A 24,026-nucleotide genomic window follows, 5' to 3' on the forward strand; every position below is an offset into this window, starting at 1 on the left:
TAAGGGCTCAAGCTTGCAACATTCGAGTCCAAAACCAAACAGCCAGTAGCTGTGTTGTTTTCAGGTGAAATGTGAGTCGTGGCACACAGTTCAAAACAGGATTAAGTTCCAAGTAAAATGATTGCTAATAAAAACCAGGAAGTCAAATTTCACAGCAATGCAATACCTTGGGCTCTACATATAGGAAGCACAGCAGGTACTAAGCTTTGTTCAGTGGGCCATAAGGAGCACTGTGCAATGGTTATAAACTCTACCTGTACATCAGGTCAATCAGCATTTCTGGATCTTCCTGGTGCTCCTTCATTTTCACTGTGTCAGAGAGGATCATGTGGAGGTTGAACACTAGGTCCTGGACCTAAAAAAACCATACTGCTGTAATGAACTGGCAATGGGAACTGAGCTACACACTGCGATCTTAGGCCCACAGCTCTGAACCTTTGCATGTTTGCACCTTGTTGTCAGAATTAATTAAGGGCCTGGACTTTATGTACTTAGGTGACTTAATTAACATCAACAAAGTCCCTCCTTCAGGGAATGCATGCAAATTCCAGCTCTGGATGGAGGTTTAAGCAGAGTCTGTTCATGAACTACGCTTTAGCCCTCTTGTATTTCTTTTACCTGATCAGGAAATGTTGTCTCCCTGAGTTCCAGATCTTCTTCAGCGTATGTCAGAATAGTCTTTAGGGAACGTCGCAAAAATTCTTCATTGAAGTTCTGGGATGTCCCCACCAGGGATGACAGAGACATGGTCACCTGCATTTTCACTCTGGCAAAGTTCTGCAACCGAGATATTGTTATGGTATTTCAGCAACCTGGAGATATTGCAAGAGTCAGTGCTTGGGTCACTGTGCTCTCCTCCTGACAGACACCTCCCACAGAAAACACAACTCAAGTTTTGTGAGAAGGGCTGTCTCAGAGCAGTGAATACAATAAACCTCTGGTGCTGACCAGCTTCATAATCTGATGACAGCATTGTTCAGTTCCAGGTGTAAGTTCTCCTGTAAAAATTTATCTTCTCTCCTTCTGCATGCTGTCCTCTCATATACCCTGAAGATGATGATGCTCATCTCCCTCTCACGAGAGAGCCTTCATTCCAGACAGTTGCTTTTGGTTTGGTCTAGCCTAAAAACTGTTAATTCCCTGCTATCAGTCCACTAAGAGTCCCTGGGACCAGAACCAGTGGGTCCCTCCAGTTCTGCTACTCATGGAGGACAGGAACCCAAGCAGTGTAACCACAGATGTCTAGGGGAGCACTGTGATACACAGCTACATGTATGCCTGCAAAATACCACCTGGAAGAATTAAGGCTGGAAATTTGGATGGCAAAGTCACGTCACTGTGCCTCTGATCCCTCTGTACACCAAGCTTGTTTCAATAAGAAGCCCTCCAAGAGCCTTTCTCCCACAAGGAGCTCCATCCAGCAGGCCCCAGCCAGTGCACATGCAGTAAGCTAAGGAATTGCTGCAGGATACTCACATTCCCAATCTCAAAGTTTTGCCTCATCAGAAGGTAAAGAGAGGCACTTGCATGAGACCGTATTGTGCTGATACTGCTGCTACAGTGTCTCAGGAGCCTCAGGCACAGATCTGCACACTGCTCAGTCTCTTCTTCAAACAGCAGCTCGGGGAACTGGAAAAACAGCATGAGAAAATTAGCACTTGGATAGACAGGAACCAGAACAAAAAATCCTAGCAATGAGCATACACTGGCATTAGAGGAAGTGCAGTCCCCTCTGCTTCGAGAGGAATGATGCCAATTTGAATAACTTTTTACTGTACGGCAAAGCAGACTCACTAGGAGGCAACTCATTTCACCTACCCCCGCAACTTGCTCCTACATTTACACCCTTACACTGATTTCCATCAGTTCCAAAAGCTCAGACTTCAAATTTTCAGCTTTTCCCACTATACCTACAGAAAGGTGAAAATTGTTTAAATTATGGACCCAGTAAAACAAATCCATTTAAAACTAGACTCATACAGTTTAAATTTCACCTGTGCCTTGTGCTCCCTGCTGGCTCCGTGCCTCTGCCCACAGGAACCCCCACCACACCGTGTGAACTCTACCTTTGTGTGCAGCCCTCAGACCCAAAGTGCATAAATACAGGTTCTGATGATGAAAATCAGCCAGGTTTTATCAATCCCTAGGCCACACTTCCTGAAATTCAACGCTGCACAAAATAATAAATGCTTGGTGAAGCGAGCCCAATGCAAAGGAAGAAAACAGTCCCATCTTCCATCAGTGCTGCTCAGGATATATTTAGGCATCCACAGAAAAGTCACCTTTGAAACCAAAGCCCTCTGTGTGGCGAAGCAGTGCTGGAGATAAAGTGCACTTTGGTTGCAGGCCATGCTGTGCAGAAGCACTTTCAGCACCCCACCGAGGATACTCTCTTTGGACTCCGTCACAGAAACAGTCTGCAGTGAAAAGTAAACCAAGAGCTGCATGAGCAAAAATTAACCTCCTGTGTGTGTTTATGTGTGTGTGTGTGAGAGAGAGAGAATAACTGCTGAAAAGCCCTTTGGCATGGAGAAATTACCCACTTAGCTGGGCCTGCAAAACAGTCACACCACTGAATCAACCCGCAGGTAATGAAAACCTGACCCGTGTGCTACAGAGAGTGCAACGATGATGGCTCCAGCCCGATGAGGCTCTGACCTTTGGGGACTTTATTCTGCTAGACAGAGAGCCTGTAGCTGGCCTCTAGGTTGACTATTCAGGTGCAAGGTGCATCCCTTGGGACTCCTGGGTCTCAGAGCAGCTCGGAGGCAGATCTGCTGCTGCCTGCTTCCAGTCTGTGTCCCAACTTTATTTGTACAGAAAGCAGGGGACAGCACTGCCACGTGTCCTCGCTCCCCAGCAGAGACTGAGGAAATAGCAGGTCTGTGCACACAGCCCAGGGAGCCTGGGATCTTTCCTGCACTGTGCAAATACAGATGCACGTCCTCACCTGGAGCCTAATGACTTGTGGCAGATTTGGGGAGGAACTAGAAGAATCAGACTAGAGCAAGACTTGGAAATCTTTACAGCTCATGACTGAGTTTTTGAACAATCACTCCTCACACTGCAAAAAGGGAACAACTTTCAAAAAGACTGAAGGAAGCTACTGCAACATAAAACCACATTGTTACGGGCTGAGGATTTTTGGAGAAGCATTACTACCCTTCCCACTGCAGCAGGGGAGCTGAACTTCTGACAGCATTCAGGCAGTTAAGAGCAGCTGGAAGGCTTTGTTTTACAACCTGCTGCCTGGCCAGACGACCATGACATTCTTACATCTCTATTTGCTTATCATCCTTACCTGTACAACTATCTCTAGTGTATCCAAAATAATCAGATTGGCTTCTGTTGCAAGATTTCCATCAATGAGTGCCTCATGTTCTATCTCTGCCCTTGATCTAATCAGAGAAAAGAAAACAATAAAATCACTTTCTGTTTAAGAAGCAGACCTATGTATTTTCCAGTCAAAAGTATTTTCTTATTAGCTGGAAACTCCCAGTCCCAATTCTTGTATTGATTACTGAACAACACTACGAGGATATTTCAGTGCACCCATGAAGAGGACAGGAAGAAAGACTTGTTTTTTTTACAGATACAAGCTTACACAGCATTTACATCCACCATGCTAGGGGAGATCACGCTGCTTCTGACACTTCAGCACTCTCCCAGGAACATGAGCACAGTTTAGAATCCAAGTCCATCTAAAAGCTGGTTTAGTAGCATCGTTAGGCATGCAACAGCACAACCAGGAGCACAACATACGGGTTTATGTTATAGGCTATGGACACATGGTGGTGCTACACGAGCTGGTCATTTCTAGCAGCACAGGATCTGCTGGCTGCTAGACTGCTTGCAGTACAGATTGCACACTGTTAGGGTGCAATCTTTGCCTCTTTAAGCTACATTACAATACAGTTCTTCCCCTCCAAGAAAAAAAAAGACTAAATCTTGCTGTTATATGCCAGGCAGTTGTTTTCCTGGAAAGCCTCGCAGAGTTCATACACTCTGCTCACATCAGTGGCCACAGGAATTCAGCAGCCATCACCTCATTTCAGTGGCATGAGCTGCATTTGGCAAAGATCCAGTAGTATATTTAAAGAGCCCAGCTATGGCCTGTCCTACCACAGGTGCCACCTCCAACAGGCTCAGGCCAGGGCAAATCACAGGAGTGTGACTCACGGGAACAGACAAAATTCAAACAAAATACACAGCTGTATTGCAGTAACCTTCCCCTGCCACACTGCTACCTCTGGAAGCTGGGTCATAGAGTTTTTTCTACTCCTCAGGCTCCAGAATATGAAGGCTTGGGGTCTTGCCCTATATAAAATCATACCACATGCATCAAATAACACTACATGAAATTAGCTGTGCACAAGTCTCTGCATGAAAGACTCGCTTATTAGGTTTCAATGAGCCAGGCTCTACCTATGCAGGCAGGACACACTTGCAGTGCCATGGGAGTGGAGTGTGACGGACTCAGGTCACAGTGAGCAAGTAGAGATTCAAAAACAGGTTTTGTAGAGTTCTCTAAGAAGATTACTTTATGGGGTGAGGTACCATCCTTTGACCACTAAGGCATTCCACAGCTGTTCAACATGTATGTAAGGTCCTTCTGGGAAGGAGAGAGCTCAGATCCAGTGCTGACAGTAAACTGAGAAGCTCTTCAGGCCAAATTTTAATGTGGTGCAAGTGTCCACAGCCTTGGAGTTGTGCCATGGTGAAATTTTTATCTGTATCACTTCATTAGCAGGTTAAAACACACTGTTCATTTGGCTTTCCCAATACCTCAACAGGACTAGAGCCTTGGACAAGAAGCCACCACTTGACACAACGAGATTACAGTCTTGTGTTGGACAAAGCAATTAGAAGTTGTAAGGAGGTATTTTCTATTCCAGGAAGCATCAATGTCTTCATGGGTAAAATTTGGCCTGATCTCCATCTGGGCTCTGAGGATCTCATTCCTCAGTTTCTTCAGAGCTTCACTTGAGCTGATATTGCTTTCCTAGGATTAGGAGCAATTGTTTTGCTGGGAGGATGGTGACTGCAGGTCACAATTTGAGGAAACAGAAAACGTGCACAGCAAAGCTCAAACATGGCTCCTGAGCCCTTCAGATTAAACCACACCAAGAGAGGGAATTTTAAAGGAAATGGGTGTAATAAGCAAAAAGAGCTCATTCCAATCAGTTGCACACACACACACACACACACACACTGAAAACTTCTGCCAAGCATCACAAGCAATGCTGTGATGATTGAGTCTGCAGATGTACAAAATGGCAATTTATAAGAGCTGCACACCAATGCTACAGTACCTGGCTGGTTTGTGGCTTCTAAAAGCACAGCACATGTGGAAAAACAATCAAAGTGATGGATTAGGACAGGAAAGGAAAGCGAGCTTTGACAACTCCAGAATGCTCTTATGGAATAAAGGAAATATGACATGAGATATATATGCTAGCTGTGAAAACTGTTAATGGATCTTCTCTCTAAATTACAGCTTACTAGAGGGTTTTAAGAAGGCAATGGATTATAACAGTCTCTTTAAATCTCATTTCAAACTCTTAAGAAAGCAAGGGACGGTGGAAAAGCAAAGAATTAGATAGGGCAGTGCTGGACTAAAAGCTATTTGCACACTGCCAGCCCTGTTCCAGCTGAGGGCCCAAACCTGCTCGCACAAGAGCTAAGTGGACTGCTGCCAGTGACCCTCTACAGGGAGAGAGACCCTGGGTTCTCACAGGCACTGTCACATGGTTAACGTAGAAGGAAAAGTCAGAGTTACTTGTCAAGCTTTTCTGTGTTTTGACGCCAGTGAGTCATGTCCTTTCTCCACCTCAGATTCTCTTGACTGCCAAAGGCGCTCCCAGAAGGGCTTCTCTCTGCAGGGAACACCAAAACATCCGCAGTTAGCCACTGCTGTTTGTGGGCTTTGCACGGGTAGCAACTCAGATCTGTTCACAAGTGAAATACGGCAGGAAACTACGACTTCTTAGAGCTCAAGGCTGTGGCACAGGCCTTTACTCTGTCACTGCTAAGTGGCATGAGAGGCAACTTCATTTGCAGTGGTTTCCATGAGCAAGGCAGACCACTGTGCACTGCCACGCGCCAGCTCACCACACAGCTAACAGAGAGAGGCAGCTAAGGGACTCAAACCAGGGATCAGGGCTGATGGGAGAAGCACCTGCCTTGGACTACATAAGGAGCCTAAGCATGGCAATGCTCAGCAAGCTGACAGTGCAGTCCTCCACTGGCACACAGTAACATTCTCAGGGCAGTGCCAAAACCCCCTTTCCTACCTCACAGTCTTTTGTGTCTTGACTCTCAGTGCTGAGAGGGTACTAGAATTTCAAGTAATAAGGGCAATCAGGCCAGATTAAAAACAAACAAACAATGGTCCCCATCTCTCTGAGGTGACTAATTAATTACGGCTCCACAATATTTATTCAACTTAGCCCACAACAACTGGCTCATGTGTACCAGGATGCAGGTGGCACAGAGAGAGAAAACCACAGTTCTGACTCTTGTTCTTACCCCCGGGGCCATCCTTTCTCCCAAACAACATAAACAGCAAAAATGATCAGGAGGTGCTTGTTACCCCAACTACTGGCTATTGCAGGCCTCAATAAGTTAGCAGAAACATCCAGGCAGTTTCACAGCTATCAAAGCAAGATCAGGCAGTTTGTTTTCCACTCTGATCCTTGCACAGGATGTACCAGAAGGTGGCTCTGAAAGATGCTACACTGGAAGAAGCTCAGGCAAGAATGTGATCACACCTAGACAAAAGCAACCAAGTAACAAACTGCCTGTAGATGGAGCTTAGGAAAAGTGTAGAGATTTTGCAGATCCAGTGAAATGAGCTGCAAACTGCAAACAGCTTTTTCTATGGGCCTCTTTGTCCGAAGATCATGATGGGCAGTATCCCAAGCCACAGAGGGGTGTAAATAATTGTTGGGGATGGGAGTAACAGTTTTTTGCAGAAAAGGGACAGCACAGAAGACTCCTTTACTCACCCAGCTGTCCTCTGCTTCTTCGGACCATCTCCTGCCTCGCTCCTATGCTTCCCAAAATAGCTTCTTCAAGTTTGGCTCTCATATCTTTCGACTTCTTGAACGTCAGACTGTTCATTCTTTCAAATACTTTCTTGCCCTGCAAATATCAAATGAGACCATGAGGGAAGAGTCTTTTAATCTGGGATGTATTCTAAACACTAACAACTCAAAAAGATCTTTTCTGTCTAATGACATACAGCAAGAAAGGAGTACAAGTTTAGTGGCTAGCTAAATAATCTACCCAGAGTCCGGCATTGCTACAGAACACTCTTTCCTTGTTGATAGTAAGCAAAACGACCGAGAGCCATCCCCTTCCCCTGCAGCAGTTCCTACATGAGTGAGAAGCAGCACAAACTACTTAACAAAGGAAGCAAGGCACAGACACTTGCATAGCTGAAAAGTAAACAGGGAAAAGGGCTAAAGGTTGCACAGATATATGCTTGGGATTTTGATTACAAGAAATACTTAGGAAAGAGCAGGAAATACCTTTCTGCAGTCGTGTAAAGGATGGGAGTGTGAAGTTCCTCAGCAAGCCCTAGAAGGAACTTCAGGGGGTTTAAACAATATAGCAGTACCTTGTATTCAAAGCAGGACACACAAAGATAAAGCAAATCCAGGAGGCGATTGAGCTGCAGCACTGACAGGTCTGTGAACCATTTCTGCAGGACACTTTCATCTGCGTTCTTGAGCACCCACAGGAGACAGATCAGAAGGCTGCGGCTGGACTCTGTTGAGAAGGTGGAGTGCTGCCTGCCGCTCTAAAACACACAGGTCAAGACATTTGCCACACTGTACTTCACATCCAGAGACTTCAATCAACACTGAAAGGCTCTGTACCAGCTACTGCCCCAGCCTAAATCATTATCAAATAGGAACTGCGCTTATTAACTGATATTGTTACTAACACTTTAGTAACGTTTCTCTGTCTCAATCCAACAGCTCAGATGGTCAAGCCACAAAAGTGAAGCAGCAGTTGGAACCAAAATAATCACATCATATGAATTAGTTTAGTTTGGGCAGCAAATACCCTCTTCCTTCAAGAAGCCTTTAATAACTTCCAGCAGGTTAACAGTTAAGCTGAGGAATTCCATTCATATCCTGTGTAGGTATCAGTATCTCACTCTGAGTGCGCATAAAACACAGCAAAATGGAGTCCTGATGCAGGTGGGAGAAAGGGAAGGGCCTGTCATAGAATCATAGAATGGTAGGAGTTGGAAGGGACCTTTAGAGATCATCTAGTCCAACCCCCCTGCAGAAGCAGGTTCACCTAGATCAGGTCGCATAGGAACATGTCCAGGTGGGTCTTGAAGACCTCCAAGGAAGGAGACTCCACAACCCCTCTGGGCAGCCAGGGCTCCCTCACTTCATATATATATGAAGTGGAACTTTTTGTGTTCCAGCTTCATCCCATCACCCCTTGTCCTGTTGCTAGCTACTATAGAAAAAAGGGATGTCCCAACCTCCTGACACCCATCATTTAGATATCTGTAAATGTTAATAAGATCCCCCCTCAGTCTCCTCTTCTCCAGACTAAACAGCCCCAGTTCCCGCTGTCTGCTACCAGAATGATGAGGATTCCCTCCCTGTGCAGAAAACAGGGAAAACAGCCCATTTATGTGTTTGGGTAGGTGCAAGTTAGATCAGAATCACAGAATCTCAAGGGCTGGAAGGGACCTTGAAAGATCATCTAGTCCATGGGGCTTAGAGCTCATAATAACCATTGCACTCCACAGAGCTTTTATCAGACTGGTTCAGAAAAAGGGAATTTTTATCAGAAAAGAGAATTCTTCTGTTTCCTCAGGACTGTGGATTTTTATCCCTGCTTGGCATTTTCTTCCATCCTCTCTCAGACAGCCACGACAGCATGCAGACGTGATTTGCTCCCCCCCGTCTTTCACTCTCTGCCTCCCCTTAAACACCGACACAGACTGAAGATGAAGGAATAGGAAGAGATGGCTTCGTACCGATGAGGCGAGCAGGAAACTGCTGGGCCGGGTGAGCTGAGGGACCGAGGTCCCTGCGATGGCCATGGCAACCGTCTGGCTGATCATGCTGCCGCCCTCGCTCTCATAGTCATCAACAGCCACGCAGCTCGGCCTCCCCCGCTGGTTGTGACTCTCTGCCAGAAACACACGCACCTCCTCAGTCCCGCGCTCAAAGCTGCTCTCCCCAGCCTTCCCCCGCAGTGCTGGTGTCACTGAACTGCCTGGGCATGCCAACTGAAAATCACTACGCTCGTGGGGATGTGAGTAAATCACCACGCTCATGGGGACGTAAATCACCACGCTCATGGGGATCTAAGTCCCACAAGTAAACAGGACTGTGGTTTGAGGTCACGCAAAGCAAAGGAAACAGCGAGGTTTGAATACAACCTACACAACCTCAGCATCTAGAACCCTTCTGAAAATACACCTTTAGTCCCTTTGGATACTTCAAACCCTTAGAATCACAGAATGGTAGGGGTTGGAAGGGACCTTTAGAGATCATCAGTCCAATCCCCCTGCCAAAGCAAGTCCACCTAGATCAGGTCACACAGAAACACATTCAGGTGGCTTTTGAAGCCCTCCAGAGAAGGAGGCTCCACACCTTCCCTGGTTCCAGTGCTCTGTCACCCTCACAGTAAAATAGTTTTTCCTTATGTTTAAATGGAACTTCTTCTGTTCCAGCTTCTTTCCATCACCCCTTGTCCTGTCACCGGACTTGCAACTTCATTGTGTCATTAAACTCAAATGATGTAGAAGACAACTCCAAATTCTACCCTATTCCAGATTGGACTCCCAGACTGCTCTACAGGATGCTTTTCATACCTCTGGAATGAACTGCTGACACAGCACGTGCTGAGAGGAGCAAAAGGAACTCTGCTTATCCTTTGGAATTGTTAAAATTGTACAGTATGCTGGGTGACTTTTTAAGCAGGTCAGAGACACAGAGGGAGGCTGGCTACGAATATACAGTACCCAGAAAGATGTAAACTAAACCACATTGTTAGTTTTTCACAAACAAGTGGGCAAATGCAGCTTTTGAGTGTTAACAGTCCTTGGAGATAATGTTTGACAAGTGCAGTTTAGGAAACAGGTGTGAAAACACGTCAAAGTTACCATTCAGAAACAACCTCATGCAACCGTAAAAGGCTTGGTCATTCAGTTTCAGGAGGCAAACATTCAAGCCTTGTGAGCAGATGAAGGTATACTGAGAGCAGAGAATACGAGATACCTGTAAAGTCATAAAGCTGAGGCACGGTTTCCATGATGATGCCGATCAGAGGGAGGTACAGCATTGCCACCCGGGCCTTTACCTGTGGGTCGGCGTACCGTGGGTCCGAGTCGTGACTGGACAGCAAGTTGTGTACCATATTGATGACCTTCTTATGCAATCCAAACAAACTGTTAGAAGAGAGTCAGGTCACACAGATTAGTGAATGCCTTCAAAGCAAACTATACTTTGTAACTAAAGGGCTTCAAAAAACAGAATGGAATCTTGGGTTTTGTTTCTAACTTCACAGAAACTGCCATTCCAGGTGGGTTTTGACCTCCTGTGGACTTTACAAACAGCTGTCTTTTCACTCTGCCACATAAAATGCACAAAGATATCTTAACAGAAGTGTACACCCAATGTAAGGTGAACATTCTCATGTTTTCCACACAAAACAAAGCCCCAGCTACTGCTATGCTGAAGTATGAAACCTACTGAAGGCCATTGGGAGAATTTGGGTAATATGGAAAACAGGGAGAAAAACTTGAGAGGACAGTGGGTTTAGGGAAACTATTTGTTCTGGTCTTGTTTGTTTCTATTTAACACCATTTGCAGTTAGAAGATCCCTTCTAAGACAGAACAATGCTGTTATCAAACGATCGCGAAGTTTCTGCTTCAGTTGCCCAATGCCTCATGCAATTATTCAAAGAAAACAGTAAACTACAGGTCCAAAATTCTGAATAAAAGGTCTCAAAGAAATGGAAAAACAGCAAAAACTTGCTTCCTTCCTCATTATTAAGATGCAACGATGGCAGAGCCCAAGCATCATTCCCTTTTGCAGGGCACCTTGCATGAGCCAACTGAGTGCTCATGCCTTCAAAAAACACAAACTCCCCTGAATCTCTCAAGAGCTCACTCTGCTCCTTTTAATTCTCTCAGGCACCACACAGAGGCAAAACTCTCTCAGAGCAAATAGCAAGTGTCTCCGTAGCTATTTGCTTCTGTAGGCAAACCAGGCCAAGAAGACAACTTTACCCCATGCACGAAGCAGCCAAGGAAGCTCATACATTATGCATTAGCGAAACATAAGCTTCAATGTTCAGACCTGAGGTATTAAAACAAGTGCTGAATTTCAGGCAGTATCCACTTTACCTGAAAAGTAGAGTTGAGTTCTGGTTAAAAAAAAAAAAAAAAAGAGGAGAGAGAGGCTTTGACTGGATTGTTGGGGGTTTAAAGTGATTAAAAAGGCACAGGCACAGGTTGGGAGGACATTAGCTAGTTGCAGCTACACGTCTTTCCTGTGGTTTTTAATCAAGTCATAATGAGATCCTACAATTGCTTGTTTGTGTAATTAGTAAGACCCTTACCAACTAGGAAGGAAATGATTAAGTGACTGGTTCCTTCAAATTAAGGTCAAAAGAAAGTCTTTGTATTATTTTGAAGGAGTAGCACCTAAGCCGTATTTCTAACAGTTCAAGGGCAACTATCCTGTAGGCTCTAGAACTGCATCCAGGGAAAAAACATCCAAACAAAGCAGCATAATTCAAATCTAGGGCTGGACGGGTTTCTTCTTCACTTGTCCACAATGAAGCAAGTTCTGTGGCATATCAATCCACAGCAGAATGGGGGAAATGCAGCCTGCTAATCTTTCTGGCTGATAACACAATGAATTGATCTTGCTGCCCTCCAACCTTCCCCTCTGCTATCTCAGCTCTGGCCTGAATTTGTGTCAACTCCACACACTTTGTGGAAACCGACTTTTGCCACTGAACACTGAGGGCCAAGTTCCCATTTTCTCACTTCTGTAACATCGGTCAATATGGGCAACGTGAGCACTGGGAAATGAGCAACATGAGTTAACAACCAAAGCACCACAGAACTTCTGGCTGAGATCACCTGTTCAGGGGCTACCTGCTAGGGCTCACTCTCTGTGGCTTCCTTCATCTGCGTGTCCTACTGTGTTTTAGACTGCAATTGCTCTGGAGGAGGATTGTAATGTACCACGTTACTCTACAGCATCTAGCACAGAGGGGTCCAGTAGGCACCATCCATCCACCCAGCCACCCACCCACCATCAGGCACCAGTGTACTGAACTCTTTTCCATTCAATTCAATCCAAAGAGCTCTTAAAAATGTGTGAGCTAACGTTTAACACATTTTGCTAATGGAGCAAAAGAGCAAGGACAGAATACATCTCCGTATCATCTATCAAGACCCGAGGCAAAGATCCAGCGCAACAAGCAACTAGACGGACATCCCTCTCCACTCCTGCTGCAGGATAATGCAACTGGCAACAATTCTGAGACTTTTCCAGTGGTGGCCAAATCATTTTAATGGCAGGCATGCTTGAACCCTCTACTAATGATCATGGAATCATAGAATGGTAGGGGTTGGAAGGGACCTTTAGAGATCATCCAGTCCAACCCCCCTGCAGAAGCAGGGTCACCTAGATCAGGTCACATAGGAACATGTCCAGGTAGGTCTTGAAGAGCTCCAAGGAAGGAGACTCCACACCTTCCCTGGGCAGCCTGGGCCAGGGTTCCCTCACCCTCATAGTAAAATAGTTTTTTCTTATATGATTTGCTGATAATACTATACATCTGCAGGCAAGGGAAGAGCAGATCTGAACAGACTGGTTTACTTTATACAGTTGAGCTGCCAGGGCAAATGCAGAAGGTTGAAGCCTGAGAACAGCTAATAAGCTGCAAACTGCAAGTCATTCTGGAAAACAATAAAAACCAAATGCATTACTGGTCTACATCTCTGCCAAAATTCAGGACCTTTGATAAAATTGCATCTGCAGAGATTAACTGGTAACAGGGGGCTTTTTCTGTCTAGACAAGGTTTGAGAGAGGAGCCGTCTCCCCAGGAAATACAAGCAAGATCATTCTGATAGCTCCTTGTGCAGCTGGGAAGAGCTTAAGTCCAAGCTTAAGTGCGGAGAATAGCAAGGTGACAAGAGGCTGGTAGGTGAGAACAGAAAGTTTGTGAAGAACATGAGCAAATCTGGTCAGAGAAGGATGTGATTTGTATCCAGTGAGCAGGATGTTCCTATGCTACAAAAAGTATTTCTGCAGCCAGTGTATATGGGAAAGATTTGCTGCTTTTTCCCCTTTCAGGCCAAACAAATGGGACTGCAGTGTGTTATGTATGTACATACAAGAAAATATTCTAATTTATGGCATCACTTTCTTCTCCAACAGGAAACAGAATGAATGTTTAACTCCTGAGACCTCTTGGTAAAGGGGCAGAATTAGCCATGAATCATCAGCATTTGTCGACTTGGCTGATATTTCTGAGTCCACCTGGAGAAAAATGCCTGTGAGAGAACTTAGGGCTGTGGAAGCAATCAATAATTTCCAATGAAACTCATTTTAAAGAAGCAAGGTAGAGTACAGCCCTAAATAACACAAGTAACAGACTGGATGTCAGGACTACAGGCTACACTCCTACTTCAGAAAATTATCTGCTGCACAAGCTGGGCAAGTCACCGACAAACTCTGCACACTTGACTCTATTTGTCTATTTTTGTAACCCTCAGAGGCCTCATCAATGCATAATTTATGTTTTAAAAGACCTGGAAGGGCCACATTGTTTAAAATCACCAGCAACAGAGACTTCCTAAACGTTGGGAATTATTTTCTAGTGACAATTGAGAAAAGCTATTTTCCTCTCAGAGCTCCAGCAGTGCCCCTGTGGCAGCTGAGGGCTCCAGCAGAAATCTCTTTCCCTTCTCAGCTGAAAAAATGTGATTGAAATCATGTTTACAGAGTCAGGGCTGAGGAAGTAAGGAATACGAGGGGTAGACAGAAAAAGGAGGATTCTTAAAGAACTGAATCATCTCAGCTCACAAATGCCAGAACTTGCTTTGCACCCACCATTTGCTTGAAAGTACAGAAAACTCTTGGGGATAAAAGCTGAAAAGACCTACCCTTCTGCATCAGGATCTAAAATGACAGCCAGCTCTGTTAACACAAGCCCGGCCAAGTAATGCTGCTGGCGGAAAGGCACAGACAATTCAAACATGTTTGCAATCTTCTGGTCTTGGATATTGGTGGAGAACCCAGAACTCTGTGAAAAAATCAAGTTTCAGAAGTTGCACACTGAGGCCTGCTGGAACACAGAGTCAAAGCTTATGACACACATCAGAAACAGTTTTCAGAATCAATCTCACATAAACCATCTTCTCCCTCTTTTGTTTGGATCTAGGTACATCTGCTCACACTTACTCTTCCATCAGTTCTGTCTATTGTTACTGCCTTCCCACCCTCAGAGCAGGCCTTAGGGAAGTTAAGCCAAATACCCTTTAAAAGTGGATTAGTTAAACTTTTAACTCGGGTAGGGGTGCTCTCCCTCAGGCTAAAGAAGGCTTTAAATTGGTTTTGTTTACCTAACTTTGCAACTAATTAATCCATTTGAACAACACACTTGCTAATCCACATTACTTTTTCTGAGCAGGCTACAACTCGGCTACAGTGCACTAGAAAGACTTGTTTTGTAAGAAAAGGGCAACAATGGACAATTCTTGAACGGCTCATTTATGTTCATGCATTAGTTCAATAAAGCTGGGGACAAGGTCCCTAAGGACAGTGTGTGCTCACTACAAGGACAGGGATATGGGCGTCCCTTCTGCAACAAGAAAACATCAAAAGAAGTCAAAACCCATGTGGCTGGAGAAAAACTAATTTCTAAATAACCACTTCAAAAATGTTAGCAAGCAGAGGCTGAAAATGCAGGTGGTACAACCACCCTATATGATTTAAGCCTCAGAACAAAGCTCAGCTTGCATTTCCACAGAGGATCCATGTCCCAGCGTACCTGCGAAGTTGCTGAAGACACAGATGGTGATGGAGATGCAGGTGGTGTGAGCAAGCTGCAGGGTAAATTCAAGGTGACATAATGCTCATGGCTGCAGACGATGCGAAGGAAGTCCAGCCTCAAAGATGCCAGGTTACTTGGATTTGTTAAGGAATATAGCTTTGAAGACACCTGTCAAGTTTAGCACCAAAAGAGAGTATAAACATAGCATGAGCCCCCCTGGGAGCCCACTGCTCCCAACAAACACTTCCAAAGGAGGATCTAAAGAGCCTGATATCATTAAACGGTCATTAAACGGTCATATCCACATCACTTGGTGCTACAGATTAAACTTCTGACATGGAGGAGCCACATACATCTCAGCCAATGGCATATTTATCAATGCAAGGTGTATATAACAGCCACATTTACATAAGCAAATTAAGAACTATGTACTTCACAGACTATATCCACACTCCATTGATTTCAGCAGAGAGTTGTGAGAAGCAGGACCACACAGCCTGATGCATTAAGAGGTCAAACACGCAGGCTGGCTAATATACAATAGGCAAGAAAGTTAAAATACTATGGGTGCTCTTGCCCCTTATATAAAATGTTTTAGACTCTATGGCAAAAACGAGTCTAAGCCTAAGATCCTGATCCCTCGCTATCTCCTTTGTACACAGTGTCAGTACAGATCTTTGTACCAAAAACTTTGTGGTTCAAAGCCACAACATTGCAAACAAGCTTCCCAACGCACAACAGAGGAACCCTCCCCTCATGGAGGAGCAGACCTTGTGCATCCTCAGAAGGATGGAAGAGGAGCTCGGTGATCAATATGATCACACAAGGTCACTGTGTCCTTGAAAGACCCGCTGAGAAACCAGGAGAGTCTGAGCTCCTTCACAAACCTCCTACTAATTTTTGATTCAATTACCCTGAACCTGGTGAGCAGAGGGAATAATTCTTCCATCCTGCTGCACGTCTATTTACTCAAGAGGGTTACTCCCAGTTCACACTTGAGTGTAATCAGAGAGGCATAAACTCTAAATCACCACTGAGAATGCCGCGCTCGCCCTAAAAACATCTGAATGGCAGAATTCTGTGTCCATACTTTACTGTGTGTCCAGAGAAAGTTAGAGCAGTAGGCTATGCCTTGATTCACAGTCAAGTCATAACGCTCATCTGCATTCACCTGTTTGTAGCAGGTCTTGATGAGAGCAAAAACAAAGCCTCTGTCCATGATAGACAACAAGTCATTGAGGAAAAAAGCAAGACTAGTGTTGAGCCTTTCGACCATTTCTGTATCCTAGGAACAAGAGAAAAACAGGAAAGAAAATGAAGCAAAGCACACTGTCTGTTTTCAAACAATTCCTACCCTAGGCATCAGCAAACAACATGCAAGAGGTCTGGTGCTTAAGCTCTGACTGGGGTTCAGTTTAATTGTCTGCCATTACCTTCTGAAACCGAGAGACTATATCACCAGCGATTGTGCTGACCAAAGCAGTTACATCATCCATGAAACGCTCAGGAAAACGATTCTTTCTCGGCGCATCCAGTTTGTCAGCAAAATACAAATGATGCACCATGCTCTTCACCTATAGGAATATAAATTACACCAAAGTCACTTGCAGTTGCTGTGCTTTAAACTACCAACTGCAAGGCAGTAAGCGAGGTGTTTCCAGTTTGCTCACCATCAGCTCGAAGAAGAACCAGGCCTGCTGCAGGGCTGCCTCCCGCACGCTCCCGCTGCACACGACCCACTGTAAGGCCAGCTCCTCGTGGAAAAGCTACACAGATTCAAATCCAGAGTTAGCCAGAGCCTCGAGACCAGCTCACCAAACAATCCCCGTGAGAAATGGCAGCACGGTCCGTGGAAAGTATGGCAAACAATGAGGTTAAGCAAAATAAATCACTGGGAACATGACAGCAGTGGTGGCATCCCTTAAAGAAATCCCCAGCTAACAATGAAGGATGATGTTATGATATGTGACGTGAGAAACGTTTCACAGCATCTTGCTCCAAAATTGAATTTCATGTGTCAAAAAGAATTTTCCACCCACACACCACCTCCCCAAAAAAAAAAGAAAGAAAGAAAAGAAAAAGAGTTTGGTGCTCAAATGAGTTTAGTTTAAAAGTCTACCTTTCTGCCTGGTCTGATTCTCGCAGGAAAAAGGAGTAAAAAGTGGACATATAAAGCGAATTGTACAAAGATGTATATTTACTGTGAGAAAGGACTTAAAACAGTAAGAAAGAAACGTGGGGCTAAGAAACAGCTTCTGGATTTCTTTTCGCGGGAGGACCAACCCACAGACTGGACGTTGTCAGTGATCCCATTCTCACGGCACACAAAGTCAGGCGTTTTGCCTCTCTGACATTGTTTGGTAGGATCTCATCTCCTCAAAGGGAGTGTGCTTCCAGAGTAACTCCTGTTTGCTTCCCAGAGTCACTCTGGATGAACACCTGTGTACCCAAGTTCAGCACACATCCACGATGCCAGCCACCAAACACATTCTAATTTTGCACACAAGAATGTATCATTTACATGTCTAGACAGTGCTATTCATATTTTTTGAAAGCCAGTAATAAACTGGCCCCAAACACTACGGACATTAAATCAGACAAGCTACTTCTGGTCATTTTATTCTTCCCAATTCAATTCTGTCAGAATACTTCATATTCACTACAGCCTGGATATTCAGAGGTGCTAAGCAACAGCAGTTCCTAATGACCTCGGGAAACGAAAGATCAGACTATAAATAAAAGAGTAGATTGCATCATGTTTTCAGAATGACTTGACCTCCCTGCCCCACCATATCAATTGTCTTCACTGAAATCTACCTTTTTGGTTGGTAATCGTCCTGTTAATGTTTGTAAGAAACTTGACGTCTCAGTGTGCGAAGACATACGATTACAACTTCGATCCGTAGCCTACGGAGTGGAGATGAATGAATGATGACAGGACATTAAAGTTTGCTGTGGATGGGTTTTGCAGCTCAAGGACAATGTACGTTTACAAAAATACTGTTCCAACTGTAGGCTTTTTTTTCTTTACACCTTTTTATGCATTCTCAAACTCATTTACAGATTTGGTTCAAACAAAACGACAGTGCTTTTTTAATTGCTTTAAGACATGCACGTCCTTATGAATAATAAAACACTTAATGCTGCAAAGCATGAAACTTTTCCATCATTGTGTTTTTACCGACATGCATACGCCAAGGAGGTAACACATCTAATTTCAGTCCATACCTCTCAATATACCGGAGACCAAGCACGTGGGGATGTACCCCACAGCAAAGCTGCTGCTGGCACAGGGAAGGAGAAAATTACTAAGTTCTGTTTCTGAGAGAAATAACTTGCAATGAGTGCAAGTGAACTCAGACTAGGTATCTCCAGAAGATTTGAAAGGAGGTACAGTTGAGAGGTACATTCGAGGCAACCATGCAGTGGAAAGCAGCAGGCAACAGGGGCTAAATAAGTTAACTCTTTCTGACTGAAGCTGCTGTAAAGTTTTCATACTTTGCAACACAGAACAGATACAATTGGCTCTAGCAAGTCACTGGCTGCAGCACTCAAATGTACATGTTTTAAGAAGAGAATTTTACATGTGATAATCAATTTTGGCGTAACGCTATTCCACTCGCACAGTCATGAGGGATTACTGGACGATGGATACCAAAATGCTCGATGAAAATGGCAAAATGGTTCACAACATCAAAAGAAACGGCAAACATGGACAAAACTATGAAGCTGTGATTAATGTTCCCACTTAGAAATGTGCTCCACCTGGAGTTGATACTAGTGGTAGAGAGAAAAGAAAAGAAAAGCAGTCACAGCATTTACATTTCACAGACCAGCAACCACTGAAACGAAAGAGGGGAGCACGATCACATAGCTGGAGGTTTTTTCATGCAGAGGGGTAAAGTGGTGGGGGAGAAGATGCTCATTTATAAAATAAAACTCACAAAATTTTCAAGGAATAAATAAATCATTTTTGAGAAAGAAAAAAAAAAAAAACAACTCACCAAACCAAACAAAGACCACAACACCAAAATCAGAGTACACACTGAAAGGAAGATACTGTACAGGGAAACATCGGGGAAAACAAAGCCAGAAAAACCTCTACCGAAGACACCACCTGTGTTGACTCTGCACTTGGGCTGGGGTTGGATCCCCATGGGGCTGCTTTTGGACCACCAGTGTTTACCCAGGAATTGGAGCGGTCTAAACCCTGGGCATGTAACAGAAAGCAGTTGAGAAAGGAAAGAAATATTACATGTTGCATGCCATACAGTAGTCAAAGTTTAGTCCTTAAAAGCAATCTAACTGTGTACACTGCAAACACATAATCAGTTAGCAGTATTAAGGCTGCTTCAATTCTCAGATGTCCATTGAGATCTTTTAGTCCAGAGGATTATTTTGTATCTCAGCGCACACACAGAGCATTTTTAATACTGTCAACAGCTCAGGTCCAATCCGTCCTAACTGTAATGCCTGACTTTCAAAACCTGTCTTCCTCCTGAAAAATCCCTGTCACTTTGATCTGCTTAAACCCATCCACTTCAGTAGGCAGAGCCAGGCTGGATTTACACTGTGACACAGGAAAATTGGTGCACAGGTGTGAAAAACACAAAGGAGAGGATGGTCTCTGAGGTTTCCATCGTTTTCAGGGCAGACTGCTTTTGTTAGTCCACAGTTTGTAAGCTCTACAACTCTTACAGAAACGTTGAGAAACCTTGAAGAGACTGTCAGCTCTCACATGGTTTCCTACTCATGGAACACACCGGTCTCACTGGTAGAGTAACCCTGTGAGCGGGATTTCACATGGACACTTGAAGATTTTCTCTGGGCAGTGTGGCAGAGGAAAGAGCACATACCTTTTCTGAAACCAACCTGCTTTGGCAAACAAAATATCTGAAAAATGATCCCGCTTTTTTGAAAGCTCAACCTAGTTTGCACTCCAAATTCTACTCCTGCAATGGATCATAGGGGCAAAATTACTGTGGAACACCCCTCAGTCTTGCTGCTTTCTCCTCCCAAGACACTCAGAAAGAAGAAAAAGGAAACATTTCAACTTGTGTTTGTCACCCAGGCCGCTCTCAGGTCAGGAACATTCAGGAAACAGCTCTATTGGAGACAGTTCTGCAATGCTACAACCGAACAGCAGCTCCTTACAAATTCCACACATCAGTTTCGACCCTCATATGAGGGAGAGCTTTCATCCCCATTTCTGTGCCAACTTAGGGCTTCTTCCCAATCCATGAAGCAAAGCCCATTTCACCACAGCATTTATCATCAGCTGCAGAGTCCACCAAGCCTAACAATCTATTTCTCTCAGCAAAGAAAAATCCACCTCAAGGTTGAACCCAGGATGAGAGCTGTAACCTGGGACTCGAACCATTAATCCACTGAGCTACCCTCTATGCAGAGTACAGCAGTGCTGTAATTTTGCTTAAGATGTCCAATAAAAAAAAATACTGAACACATATAAGGAGAGTGTTTTAATCTCAATTACTTTTTGGAAGAAATAAATCAAAGCTCTCTGCCCTGCTCAGACCCATAAACATGCTTTATTTTGCTCATAGTGAATTAAAGTCGAAAGGGCTTTGCAGAATGCTGAACTAAGCTCATGTTTTGAAAAAGCGGGTCTAATTTCATAGATGCCTTTATCGCACTCACATTTCTGCTCACGGGCTTTCCAATCATGTCACTCTGCTTCTGAGGATAAAGCTACATTGTGTTTGCAGAAGCAGAAGTCATTTTGTGACAGTCTCAAAAGGGATTCTTCCCTCATTGGAAAATAAAAGAGTACGAGAACTTCTTATTGCTCAGCAGAGTCATTCAGAAGCTCCCCAAGTGCTGTTAAATTTGGTTCTGTCTCTGGGGTTTGACCTGCAGCAGCATCTGTGCAGGAATATAACACACACTTGTGAAAATCTACTGTTGGAGCAACAAAACCCTACGATGGTTTCTCGTTTTTCCCAGCGCACCTCCAACATTTCAGGAACACTTAATGCACAAAATCTCATCGTAGGTCCTTCAGACACTTAACCATTCATTTGCTTTAGGAGGTAATAAAATTTACATGGTCTTAATTCACAAGTGAAGGCAAAATAAGTGACAAACCTAAAGCCTCCCTTATGAAAGCAGAGATCTCCCAAAGGCCTGTGAAGGAGATGACTGCTTGAATTTTCAAACTTAAGATGTTGATAAAGGGGAGGCTTAAAGCATATTTACCAAACCTACAAATATATTGGGTTATGCCAAAAAAACAATTCAGGACTGGATTCTGAAGACTTGCATCACACAACACAACATTATTTGGGTTTTGTTCAAGCAGAGAGCCTCCACAACAGACTCTAATTTGAAGTCCAGGTTCCTTATTTGGGTATTATGTGCATAAGCCATTACTTAGAAAACCAGAATAGACATTTTTGCATCCTTTCACTCATTTCCACGTCTCAAGGAGCGTCTTCTTTTGTCTATTGATATTAACAAGAATAAATAAATACATTCAACCAAAAATCCCTCCAGTCAGATTGAGCTTAATCAGATCACCCTAAAGGAAACTTTTCCCTCAGCAATTATTCACAGAATAGGTTTTTCTTTACAGCATGGAGTATACTTCTAGAAGAAAATCTCTCATCATTTTGTATCCTGACATTACTTGCTTAAGCCGGCACGTGTTAAACTTCTGATGGCCTGTGTAAATTCCACGTGCACACTAGTGCCTATGCCATTTCACAAAAGGTCAGAGTTGTTTAATTAGTAAGACACTGAAGTGGTCTTTAAAACATTTTAAGACTTCTAGGCTCAAACTCTGATGTAAGAAATACTGATTTGTCTACCCACACATCTTTAGAGCCTTATTTGGTCAGCAAATGATTTCGTTATTCATTTCAAATCAGTAATCTCTTTTTGAAGCTCTGTTTTTCTTGCTCCTATAAAACAACTGCCAAGTCTGCCTGGTCAGCCTGATGGCTTTATTAACAAACTTGCTCACTGATCTTCCAAAGGACTGAACATAACGGCTGCCTGAAAGGGCTCAGGAATTCATCTGTGCTGGGAGATGTCACAGGTGGGAAAGCATCTCATCTTGGTGTAAGCTATCACAGTTTGAAGATTAAAAAAGAAAACCTCAAAAAGCTAAGGCACACCTCTGAAAGAAGGGAATTATCAACACATCAGGTTTTCCCTGGCTCATTCCACCTATTTTAGACACCAAAACTGAAGTGCTCAAATTGGGATGGCAGCAGTCAACAGATGGACAGGCCCTTCTGCAGGAGAGGCACATAGTGAGCCCTCAAGGGCCAAATTAAGACCAAGCCAGATGCTCTGCACTGTGCCCACTGGAAAGGTCAGTTTTACATGTGGGGAGTCTCACAAGTGCAGAGTTAGCACACCATAAATTCACACTGCAGTTGAGCTGGACAGACTACAGCTCACTCACTAACCAACCAAAATCTTCTCTGGCCTGTGCAGGGACGAGGAATATTCCTGCTGTGTGGAAGGTACTTGCTCTGAACATAAGTAGCACAGAAAGCATCTGAGCAGCAGTTAGTGCTGAACACAGGAGAGAGAGACAGAGCTTTGGTTTGGGAGGTAAGAGTGGGATCACACAGTTGCAAGGGAAAAGATGCAAAGTTTGGGGGGCCATAGGCAGAGCTGGTCAGAGGATATGGCTGCTGGCCCTGTGAAAAGCGAGACAGTAAAACCATTCATGTCCTATTAGTCTTGGGGAGACAAGTCCAGAAGGACTCTTGCTCCTAAGGCCCCCACAACTGTGGAAGTAACACCGTCAGGATGGTCTCCAACAAGTCAGAGAGATCAGCAACTGTTTTCAAGGAGCTGGAGTTACAGTAGTGTTACCAGCGACTGCCAGAAAGAAACCTGAGAAGGGGCCATTAGTACGGACATCTTTTCATAGGGGAAAAAAAGAAAAGTCACACAAACTTCCCTGTCATTTCTTTAAAGCTCAAGCAGAGGCCGCTGCCGGCGGCAGAGGCCAGGCCGCGCGTGTACCTTGTTGCAGATGATGGAGCGCACCTCGTCGTCGGGCGAGGTGGGGGTGCCGGAGATGTCTGGGTTGCTGTTGCTGAGGCTGCGGGAGCGGTTCAGGTTGAGGCTGGCGGGCCGCACGGCCGAGCGAGCCATGGTGGCGTAATGCACCGAGCCGCCCAGGCCGCCGGGCCCTGCGCGGGGAGAACAGCCTGTTAGAACACCCGCCGCAGCTTCCATCCCTGCTGCTTTGCACCAGCCTGATGCAGCAAACCCTTTGGTAATCGGTAGGTCTGACCCTTAAGGAAAGCTTCCCCGTGGCTTCCCCTGCCTGGCTCTCCAAGGGAAGCAGCAGGGAGAAAGGGATGGGATTATAAAGCTGTTTTATCCACTGATCCGTGGGAAGCAGAAAGGTCTCTGTGTATTTAGGCAGACACTGTGAGGTATGTCTTTAGCTAAAGGGATACGTACCAGACCTCAGACTCAAAAACCACCGAAGAACTGGGCATAGTTTTAAGTGCACAGCCTTCCCAAAAACTCTCAGATGTTTCCTGCTCCATGCAAGAAGCGAGTTCTGTGCACAACAAGCCTTCTAAAAACTTCTTTGATCTTCAGGTGAGGGAGCCCTGGCCCAGGCTGCCCAGGGAGGGTGTGGAGGCTCCTTCTCGGGAGGTTTCCAGACCCTCCTGGACACGTTCCTGTGCCCCTTGAGCAAGGGGAACCTGCTTTAGCAGTGTGTTGGACTAGATGATTTCTAGAGGTCCCTTCCAGCCCCTACCATTCTATGATAAAGCCTGGTTTTCTAAAGCTGTCATTCACCCCGTCTCTTCCCCATACAGATATATCCCTTGCTCTCAGCAGGGGTGGATTTAATTTGTTTCCCTCCCATACCCAGACATGTATTTTCAAGCATTTCACACTTCTTCCCCAGTGTTTTAAACTTTTGCTGCAACTGGAAAAAAGTACAAAAGTACAGCTGAAGGAGACTGG

General features: G+C 44.6%; 1 protein-coding gene across 5 annotated transcripts in view; it reads right to left on the reverse strand.

Annotated features, from left to right (window-relative positions):
* DOCK7 (dedicator of cytokinesis 7) overlaps positions 1–24,026 on the reverse strand; it is a 104,230-nt gene that overhangs the window by 19,162 nt on the left and 61,042 nt on the right. For 3 of the 5 annotated variants that reach the window (XM_062003331.1, XM_062003330.1, XM_062003329.1), the window contains exons 22-38: positions 23,061–23,230; positions 17,877–17,966; positions 16,730–16,825; positions 16,493–16,633; positions 16,231–16,344; positions 15,057–15,227; positions 14,170–14,309; positions 10,260–10,429; positions 9,011–9,165; positions 7,622–7,804; positions 7,008–7,143; positions 5,780–5,876; positions 3,302–3,398; positions 2,283–2,417; positions 1,477–1,629; positions 619–777; positions 255–355 (exon numbers count right to left, since the gene is read on the reverse strand). In XM_062003331.1, the coding sequence (XP_061859315.1) occupies positions 255–355; positions 619–777; positions 1,477–1,629; positions 2,283–2,417; positions 3,302–3,398; positions 5,780–5,876; positions 7,008–7,143; positions 7,622–7,804; positions 9,011–9,165; positions 10,260–10,429; positions 14,170–14,309; positions 15,057–15,227; positions 16,231–16,344; positions 16,493–16,633; positions 16,730–16,825; positions 17,877–17,966; positions 23,061–23,230 (2,308 nt within the window). The remainder of the gene's footprint in view (positions 1–254; positions 356–618; positions 778–1,476; positions 1,630–2,282; positions 2,418–3,301; positions 3,399–5,779; positions 5,877–7,007; positions 7,144–7,621; positions 7,805–9,010; positions 9,166–10,259; positions 10,430–14,169; positions 14,310–15,056; positions 15,228–16,230; positions 16,345–16,492; positions 16,634–16,729; positions 16,826–17,876; positions 17,967–23,060; positions 23,231–24,026) is intronic. The other 2 variants (XM_062003332.1, XM_062003334.1) reach the window with 1 other exon arrangement.

This window comes from Colius striatus, chromosome 10 (assembly GCF_028858725.1).
Source record: "Colius striatus isolate bColStr4 chromosome 10, bColStr4.1.hap1, whole genome shotgun sequence".
NCBI lineage: Eukaryota > Metazoa > Chordata > Aves > Coliiformes > Coliidae > Colius > Colius striatus.